The following is a 10,211-nucleotide window of genomic DNA, read 5'->3' as shown; positions in this document are numbered from 1 at the left end:
AATACGTGATTGGCATATTATAATGCTTGACTGATTGATGTTAAGTGTGTACTTTCAGATATTTAAACAACTGTGCCATTTTACAAACATTTATTATACATATATATAATATATATATATCAGTCTGGCCAGTAAACTAAAAAATTTACTAGCCAGTGGCGATTCAATTGCCAAGGTGATCGTAGAGGGCTGCTGTCTAATAAATATTTTTTCCTACACTGAAATAGTGTTAAAAACGTGTAGGTATATTTCAGATGTGGCCAATGTAAATGTGCAGTTCTAAGCATGAATTTTAGGAAACTAACTGTTTCTGGAGCTCCTAACAGCAGCTGCATTGATGCGATAACTTTACCAATTGGCAAGTAGCTTGTTTGTTTAGAAGGCAGGACTTCCTTCTACAAGAGCCACCATATTGCACCATGCTGTTTCTACCTTTCAGATGAATTCAACTGAACCATCTTAGTATATATGAAGAGTTTATTTGCAAAAACAGATAACTCCATTTTTATTTATTTTCAGAAATCATGTTTTTTTTATTGTGCAGTCCAAGAAATATCAATCAAACTGCAGTTGGGTTGTTTTGATTATGTAATAATAACTTAAATACAGGTCACTTACAAAATTAAAGTTCATTGAAAGTATGTTTTTTTATATATTAAAAGTTTGTTTTATAGCAAAAGCAGATAAGTCCAACAATCGTTTTTTGGCAGAAGCAGATAACTCCACATTTCAAGTTTCAGAGTTACAAACACTTGTTTATCTTTGTAATCTCATCAGCTGACTATGTAGACGCCTGACAAGCTTTGTTGTTGTGATCATAGACTGTATGGTTGTGATTACACGCAATACACTGAGCTTTTCCCTCACCATTGTAACGCGCTGCTTTTGCAAGGTTCCGTGAAAACGTTTCAGCTTTTATTTTCCTTTTACGCCCTGAAGAAGATATCACAGGTTCATCAAGTTCGTCGAAATGATCCATCCTCGATCACTTTAGTCAGCTTTGAGGAAAATCCCCTTTGCTAGAACACGTTTTTTCAAAGTGACTGGAAGCCTTGTCACCTGACCTGAATACAGCGCGCTGATTCGCTAAAAAGCTTATCTGCTTCTGTTCACAAACAACAAGGGTGCTTGTCGGCTTCTGCAGTAAAACCTGAACTCGCAATGCCTTGAAAGTGGACAATACCGGCTTTTTTGACAAAACGTGTTTAGGGTTCAGATTTGTGTGGAGAATAACGCATGGCACTCTGCTCATTTTTTTTTAAAGTGGAGTTTATCGGTTTTTGCAAATAAACTCTTCATATAGTCTTTGATAACAGCACAATGAAAGAGGATAATCAGTGAATAATGAATTTTGGTTTGTTCCTCTAACACTAATTTTTGAAGACTTTGATGGAGTACTTTTACATTTATGGTAATTAAATTACAGATGTTTCATTTTTGGCTGAACAATCCTTTTAAAAATGTTCCTCTTCCCCCTTTTTTTTCTGTCTATGTCTTCTATCTTCTCTCCAGCCTGCAGATGTAACAACCACGCCAACGTGTGCCACTCCAGCTCAGGCAAATGCTACTGTACCACTAAAGGGGTCAAAGGGGACCAATGCCAGCTGTGAGTATGACTGCATTTCCCATCACCAGCAATCCTCCCAGTGGCCTGTCAGTCAGAGAGTGATAGACAGGAGACCTTCAACAAGTTTTCTCACATTATCATGCTCTCATTAGCATCATAGCACATTTTATTCACACGTTTAACCCTCTCGTAAGTTCTCTGTTATTAATTCCCACCTAAGTGTCTTTCTAATCCCAGGACATTAATTTTAATGGCAACCTCTACTGTGCTGTGTCAGCGAGCTCCTGTTCTCAGTGGCAAAGGGAACTTATCAGTGGCTTTAAATAGCACTTTTGGGGCTGACACTGTGCCCTGTGTGTGTGAATGTACTGAGGTCCATAAAGACAGAGTGCTGTGTGGATGTATTTGTAACAGGCTGCACCACCGCCATTGGCACTGATAATGTATTAAGCAGTAATGAGTTCCCTAGGACTTAAGCATAGTTCTCAAAAGTTTCTCTTTTCCACACACCCTCTATCCTTTTTTAAAATATCACTCATGTGACCCGTGGGTAGAGAGTTAGATGGCACACAAGCAATAGAACTTCAAACGCATGCCTGAACTGCATGGATGGATTTGCTGTTTGTTAGTACTGGTCGGGGTTGATGTTTCATGCAGCACATCACATGGCAGTGGAACTGATGTACATGTAGGTGTATTTACTCTGTTACAGTGCACTGATATGACTCATAGGCCCCAGTTAGAAAAAAAGTATTTTTAAATGCTGGTACCCGGTTAATAGTGTTATTTCGTTCTAGTAATTTGTCATGAAACGAAAAAAATTTTCTCAGTAAACTATAAGAATTTCATAATTTCCTGTTGCTTGACTTTTGTTTTCTTGCCCATGAACTCTTATAAGGAGAAGTGTTCAGTTGGCCAGGGCTGACTAAGACCATGCCAGATTCCCTACCAAGAAGGCTGTGCATGTTATCTAACATCATTCATCTTTATTCTTGACATTTTGTCAAATTAAATGTTAAGAATTAAGAACACGTATTTATTTACTATTCTTTTTAGTTCTTAGTATCACGAATGTACAAAAACAGTTTGCTTGCTAAACCATTAAAATAATTTTGTTTTCTCCCACCTCATTTTATTTCCATCACCAGTTTTGCTTTTTTTTTCTTCTGGTAAACAACATTTTTTGTGGGGGGCGCAAACAATTTTAATCAGAGAACGCAAAAATTTAGCAAAATAAAGCTAACTTTCTCTGGGGAATGAATTTTTTTGCAAGTGAATGCAAAGTTTATCTGGGGAATGGAAAACCTTTGCAAAAACAATTTTTTAACAGGGTAAAATGCAATGTTTGTCTAGGGAATGCAAAAAGTTTTGTCAGAGAACTGAAAACTTTTACAAAAGAATGTAAAGTTTCTTGAGGGAAAAAAAAAAAAAGTTTTTCATACGGATGCCCAGTAGACTGGGACCGTATCAGTTATCTGCTGACATTACAGACTTTTTTCCATTTATCATATCTGTCAATATCGCACATTTAATTGTGCATGCTCCTTTTTTTTTTCTTTTTTTTTTGCATCCCTATATTTTCATTTAGCATCATTCTGAACAGAAACACAAAGTTTTTTGGTACACAAATGCATTGATTTTTTTCCCCTCCCATCTAATTTTTTACCCTCATCTCTATGGGGTTACTGTAGAAACAATTTTTTTTTTCCATCACCATGTCCTTTCACACATGCAATCTACATACAATCTAATCCTGGTAGGCCTACATATATTTTATGCACTGATTTTGGATCCAGTTCAAGTAACCTTTCCGAATCTGTTTCTTGAGTTCTCATTAACTCAATAAAATCTGGTTTTAGGGGATAACAGCAAAGTCATTTTCAAGTAAAGTTAGTTTCTTTGGTGGCTATATTTACAATGCCTCCAGTGAGTTATTTGGGGCATGCAAGACCAAATCTATTGGAATAAATACAGAAATCACAAAAACTGCTTTTGGAGGGTTTTGATTTTGGAGGGAAACATGCAAGATTCAGTGAAATGGATTTAAATATGGTAAGTGTTATAAAAAGTGCTGTACTACACTCTTGTCACTAGGTAAATGTGGCAAAAATGCCTATCACTGTAAAAGGCCTCCTAGGCCTCTTAGGTTGAGTGACTTCACCAGCCACACCATCTCCAAACCATCATAAACCAAAATAATAGAAATACATGTTAGTATGTATTTTAAGTCGGTCACTCATGGACAGGCTTGGTATATGCAAACTCCAAAATCTACTTTAAACCACATTTATTATAATCCAGAATGTTGCGTTTATACATAAAATCAATGGTGAACTTGAAATCATTTCAAAATTAGCCAAAAAAAAGGTCAGCTGGGTAGTCATGTTTTGTTGTCCACATGTTGTTGCGTACAGTCACAAATAAGTTTACCTGCATGAAGTGGCTAGCACTTACATGTACTTTCACATCACCATGGGAACCACTGAAGTGATTAAAGACAGTGACTCACCCAGCCTGAGCGATGACAGATGAGCATTTGAGACGCAGCCAGAGTGCTGAATCACATGTCCATAACAGTGCATCAACCTTCCTTCTGTGATGAAGGCATGATTTCCATATGCTTCATAGCCTTCATCCCAATATGAATTACATTTTTAATCAGATTGCATGTAATAGTGATGATGAAACTTGCAGTATTTGTTGGATACACAGGTGGATCCATCTCAGACACTTGTTGGTGTAGCCCCTACTGTCTGCATGCAGATTTGTAAATGATATGAAAATGTATCTGCTCTGATTTTGGTTTGAATTTGGGTCTGGATGTTTACGTCTGGAGTTCTGGGTCTGAATGTTTATCTGTGCCCCATTTTATCTTCAGATGTGCCTGTTTGTGTGTTCAGTGAAATGAGCCGGGTAAGCTGGCCCAACAGCTGTGAATATGTGTTTTGAGGGACCATTTCTCTTTTTGCTTTTGTCTCTTTTGATAACATGCTTTTAGCAGTTAGATTACAGAGTACTGCAGTGTACCACACAACCACAAAAACAGTGAACTTGCATAATGTTTGTTCTATGTACTACGTATCTATGGTCCCATGAATGATCTTTAACACTATTGCTCTAAACTCTTACTACATTTTAAGAATTTTAAGAGAAATGACAGGTGTAAAATTGATATTTAATTGAAATCGAGAACTCTAGTTGGTATATTACATGACTAAATGTTGTAAAAACCAAAACACTGCACTCATATTTGCTTTAGTCCTTCTTTTGCTGCTATAACAGTTTTCTTTTCTAAAAAAGTTTCACTAGATCTTTTAGATCCCATTTAGAGCACGAGTAAGCGTGTTTGCATGTTTAATTTCAGTCAGACAAAAGCATTAATGTCTTCTTAAAATGTCACGTAAACACTTTCTGACAGAAATTGTTAAAGCTACTCCAGTGTTGACATAGTTCAGTGTTACATTTATCAAACACTAATATCAAGACTTTGTAAAAGAGCATAATAGGACCCCTTTAAAAATAAAGGTTCCAAAAGGGGGTTTCTTCTATGGCAGCGAATGCCATAGAAGAACCATTTTGGGTTCCCCAAACAACTTTTTAGTGAACTGTTCTTAAAAGAACATTTTTTTTCTAAATGTGGAGAACATCTTAATAATCTAAAGAACCTTTTTCCACTATAAATAATCTTTTGTGCAATAGAAAGGTTTTATGGATGTTAATGTGAAAAGCATAGGTAATTCTTGGAAGAATGAGATGTTGAAATCTCTGACTCGATTGCAGTCTTGGCATCTTGGCATGTTTGTGACGTTGATATCTTCTGAAATTTGTTCTCTGAAATCTGAAGCAGGAGAGAAGTGTCCATTTGCTCTCATTGCACTGCCATTTAGAAGAAACAACTGATATATTAAGGCATATATACATTTTTCATATGGCTCTGTAGGGTCACTTTTCATTTTTTTCAGTGCTATTTTGAAAGCAGTCAACCTGACATGACAAGGAATTCAACTAATGTTATATATAGAGAGATTGACAGAAAGTGAGTAAGTCTCTAAAATCTGTGAGACAGTGAACACCAAGGTCCCTTTCAAGGTTCTTCTCTTTGTTGCTTTGTGTTTGAAAGCGCAAGGAAGGGCGAGAGTCAGAGTGAGAGAGTGAGAAAATAAAATGAGAGAAAGACGGATCAAGAAAAAGACAGACTGAAGGGAGAAAGAGAGGGAGCTAGCAGGTGGCCCGTGGCCTGTTTTAGCCTGTTTCCTGTAATGAGCTGAGCTGTCTGTTGAGCACGGCGGGAGAGATGAAGATGTGGTACTCGTTCAGAGGACGGAAAAGGTAGTGCTGTTGGAACAGTTCATAAAGACAGACTTCCTCTCGCCTGGATCCTCCTAATATGGATGTTGCATTGGGCTGCTAACATTAGTGTGTTCCATATGTATGTGACACAACATAATAGATTTTAGGTTAGACAGTTAAATGCACCATACAATTTTTGTAAACCCTTGATATTTTCCAATAAAGGACAACCTGCATTATAAAAAATATTAAATACACAAATGTTAAAAAAAGCAAAATCATTAAGTGCCATGTTTGTTTCATTTCGGTCTCGAATTGTGTGTGTTTATGCGCTTTTGATCCACGAGGAAGCCGCTATTTAATTAGACAGGCCCTCCTGAGGAGTACTCAAGCGAGAACGCTTGAACCCTGTGAGCAACAATTGCGTATGCTTTTGAGAGACGCACACACAGAGCTGTCTCAGTGTGAAATGTGGCACTCGGAGGATTTATTTGCTAATTCAGTCTCCTGCGAGCAGGCGCCACACACATTCTGTTTATTTAGTCAGGATGAGGGCCTGTTACCATGTGGCTAGAAGGATCAACACAGGGCAGTTAGCGTACCACTCTCTCCCTCACCTGCTTGTCTTCTTTCTTTTCTTCAAACTAAGAGAGCAGTAGGACTAGACAGATGACTAGAGGGCATGCCCACTGTCTGACACCTGCTGTTTTCATTTTCCATCCCCTTATTTGTTCTCTCAGTCCCTGTCTTGTTATGTCTTTCTTTCACACTTTTTCTGGACCTCATGTTGTGCTGCACTGGGTGCACTTGCTTTAATCTGTTTGCCGACTGACTGATGCCATTCAACAGCAAGGAGGTCAGTAATACCTGGAGAACGCTTAGCAATGTGTTAGCATTTCCATTCATCTCAATGGCATTTGGACACCCGCTGTTTTCAAACGTCATGTCGTTTTTCGGTCCTTTTGACTTCAATTATATGGACAAAAAAGTATTCCGGAAGTCAATGGGAACCCAAAATGTTTGATTTCCAGAATACGTTCTTTTCTGTTCCGCAGAAGAAAGAGAGCCATACTGGTTTGGAGTGACATGAGGGTCAGTAAGTGATGACAGAATTTTCATTTTTGGGTGAACTGTCCCTTGAATGAAATAAAAATACAGGAAAACTGCCTTAACAGTAGGGTACTGTAGCCAAGGAGGAGAAATATGAGTTTTAAAAGCAGGCAGAAGTTGAAGAGAATTAGAAATATTTGAACAATAATGAAATGTTTTGTTAATCGGAGCACAGTGTGAATGGTTGTCCCACTGTGCATGGTGAACACTCAGCATTCAAATGTTCCTCTGGAATAATATAATTTTATTGGAGCCCTGGAGGGGTCTGCCTTTCTTTTTATGCCCTCTTTTTATACCTGTTTTTGTCCTGAGGTGGTGTCATGCCCGATTTTACCCTCCCGCAGAATCCTTTCCCCTTAGAACCCAAAACAATTCTGTTAGCTGAAAGATGTTTTAATGGGTACTTTTTTTAGTGCCTGATTTGAAATCCTGCAAAATTGCTTTATGGTGTATGCTTTTTGAACTATAACTGTAATTTGGCAATCAATGTCTGTTAAGTTATATGTGTCTTAAGTCGCTTGAATATATTTTTAGCAATAGCCAAAAATACATTGTATGGGTCAAAATTATCGATTTTTCTTTTATGCCAAAAATCATTAGGATATTAAGTAAAGATATTTTGTAAATTTCCTACCGTAAATATATCAAAACTTAATTTTTGATTAGCAATATGCATTGCTAAGAACTTAATTTGGACAACTTTAAAGGTGATTTTCTCAATATTTTGATTTTTTTGCACCCTCAGATTCCAGATTTTCAAATAGTTGTATCTTGGCCAAATATTGTCCTATCCTAACAAACCATACCTCAATGGAAAGCTTGTATATTTAGCTTTCGGATGTTGTATAAATCTCAATGTCAAAAATTGGACCCTTATGACTGGTTTTGTGGTCCAGGGTCACATATTTCACATATTACAGTGTAATGTATGTACAGTGCATGTAGCCAAAGCTATAAATGGTTACTTTTAAACATGTATTGTTATGTTCTTTTTCCTTTGTTATTTTGGTAGATGACTAAATTACTAACTTACCCATAGATACTAATTCATAACTACACTATTGTTCAAAAGTTTGGTTTGGACAGTAAGGTTTAAAAAAAAAAAAAATTATACTTCTATTCAGCGAGGAGGCATTGAATTGATCAAAGTTGACAGTAGACAGTAAGAAAGTAACATTTATACAGAAGATTTCTATTTCAAATAAGTGTTGTTTTTTTAACTTTCTATTCATGAAATAATCCTGAAAAATAAACATGTATCACTGTTTCCACAAAAATATTAAGTAATAATAAGTGTTTCTTTATCACAAAATCAGAACATTAGAATGATTTCTGAAGGATCATGTGATACTGAAGTAATGGCTGCTGAAAATTCAGCTTTGCCATCACAGGAATAAATTGCATTTTAAAATATATGAAAATAGGAAACAGTTATTTCAAATTTTAATAATATTTTACATTATTATTGTTTTTGCTGTATTTTTGATCAAATAAAAGCAGCCTTTTTTTTTCTTTCTTATATGATTTCAATGCAGTGTTCTTTCTCAGGCCCTCGGCCACTTCTCCACTTCAAAGGGCAATTTGGTGATTAATCATGCGTGTTTGCCCTGCTGGTCCGTCCATCCATCTGTGTGTTTATTAAGCTCTGAATCCACACACATGAACTCACTGCTTCTGTAGCATGAGGTGAATAATAAACACTGAGTGTTTACATGCCAGTAATGAGTGTTTGCTTTAAACTGAACCAGACATGCCACTGTGTTCTTCACTCTGGCAGGCTCTCTCTCCACGTCTGTCGTCCTCACAATCTCTTACAATCCTGACTGAATATATGGATATCAAAAATGGTCATTAAAAATAAATGTGCTTCACAAAAACTTATCAGCACCTTTGCCCTTGATACAAGAACATCCCAATTTTCTACTATGATTTCTACTATCTTTTCTACTATGAAAGCTTAAGCATTACTCTAACCTACTGTTTAAACTGATGCATGTTTCTCATATGCATAAAAAAAGGTGTGTTTATGCTGTATATTCCACTCAGGGTTTTTTGCTCATCTTTCTGATCCTGAGAGAGTCGGTGATAGTTTTGTGCTTTTGGCACAGCATGAAGGGTTTTGTTTGGTTTGTTAGTGTGAATTGATCAGAAGTGTGGTCTCATCCTCCACTTCAGGCCTCAGAGGAGCGGGGCACCTGACGGCCCGTCCACTAGAATCATCTCAAGCCCAGCTAAGAACATACTACCTGCAGCATAGGGAGAAATCACCATAAAAAATCCCACAAACAAGAAACACTCACACTCATGGTTCTGAGACAAAGCAGCAGAATAGTTTAGTGTTTGGTATAAACAAGTTTTGGTTCTTTGATATGGTATGCACACTACTATTAAAAAGTTTGGTTAGTAACATTTTTTAAATGTTTTTGAAAGTCTCTTAAGCTCACCAAGACTGTATTTGTTTGATTAAAAAGAAAAATACCGTCAAGGCAGTAATAGTGTAAACTGTTATTGCAGTTTAAAAAACTGTTTTCTGTTTGAATATATTTTAAAATATAATTTATTACTGTGATGACAAAGCTGAATTTTCAGCAGCCATTACTCCAGTTTTTCATTCTCACATAATGCTTCAGAAATCATTCTAATATGCTGGTTTGATGTTAAAGAAACATGTTCATTTTTTTTTGATGAATAGAAAGTTCAAAAGAACAGCATTTTTTTTTAAATAGAAATCTTTTTTTGTAACGTCTTTCTTTACTATCACTTTTGGGTCATGTAATGTGTCCATCAATCAATCAATTTTTTTTTTATTTATTATGGGCACAGCATATTTTAAAAGAAAAGTTGAAACATTAATAGCTGTTGTCTTGTTGTATAGTAGTGGTTAAACTGATCGTAGTTGATCCGTGATCCGTACGGACCAAGCCCCACGGATCGGCACGCATGTGGTCCGTGGATTAATTGCAAAATGTAACCATAATAGAGTATACATTTATCATTTGTTCGTATTTACACAAGCAAGCTAATTTTAAACAATTCCAGAGAGAAAAGGCGAAAGGGAACTCGATTAGTTACTCGCGCACTGTTCTCTACGCGCACAGCCGCACACTCGTTTCAGACGGTGCGCGAACATCAAACTGAATCCTCTGAACAAACACATACACATAACATTATGACAAAATACCCATCTCGACAATCATTCAGGTAAACGCAGTCAGTTATATCTCAAGTGAATGAAAACAGCTAA

The 10,211-nt window shown here is 36.6% G+C and overlaps 1 protein-coding gene across 1 annotated transcript in view; it reads left to right on the top strand.

The window, feature by feature from the left end:
• The window catches only part of atrnl1a (attractin-like 1a), a 271,222-nt gene that overhangs the window by 97,195 nt on the left and 163,816 nt on the right, over positions 1-10,211 (top strand). Inside the window, exon 21 of the mRNA XM_016457834.1 lies at positions 1,513-1,606. Coding sequence (XP_016313320.1) covers positions 1,513-1,606 — 94 coding nt within the window. The remainder of the gene's footprint in view (positions 1-1,512; positions 1,607-10,211) is intronic.

Source organism: Sinocyclocheilus anshuiensis, unplaced genomic scaffold, assembly GCF_001515605.1.
Source record: "Sinocyclocheilus anshuiensis isolate Anshui unplaced genomic scaffold, SAMN03320099.WGS_v1.1 scaffold63, whole genome shotgun sequence".
Taxonomy (NCBI): domain Eukaryota; kingdom Metazoa; phylum Chordata; class Actinopteri; order Cypriniformes; family Cyprinidae; genus Sinocyclocheilus; species Sinocyclocheilus anshuiensis.
This window is presented reverse-complemented; position numbering and strand designations above follow the sequence as displayed.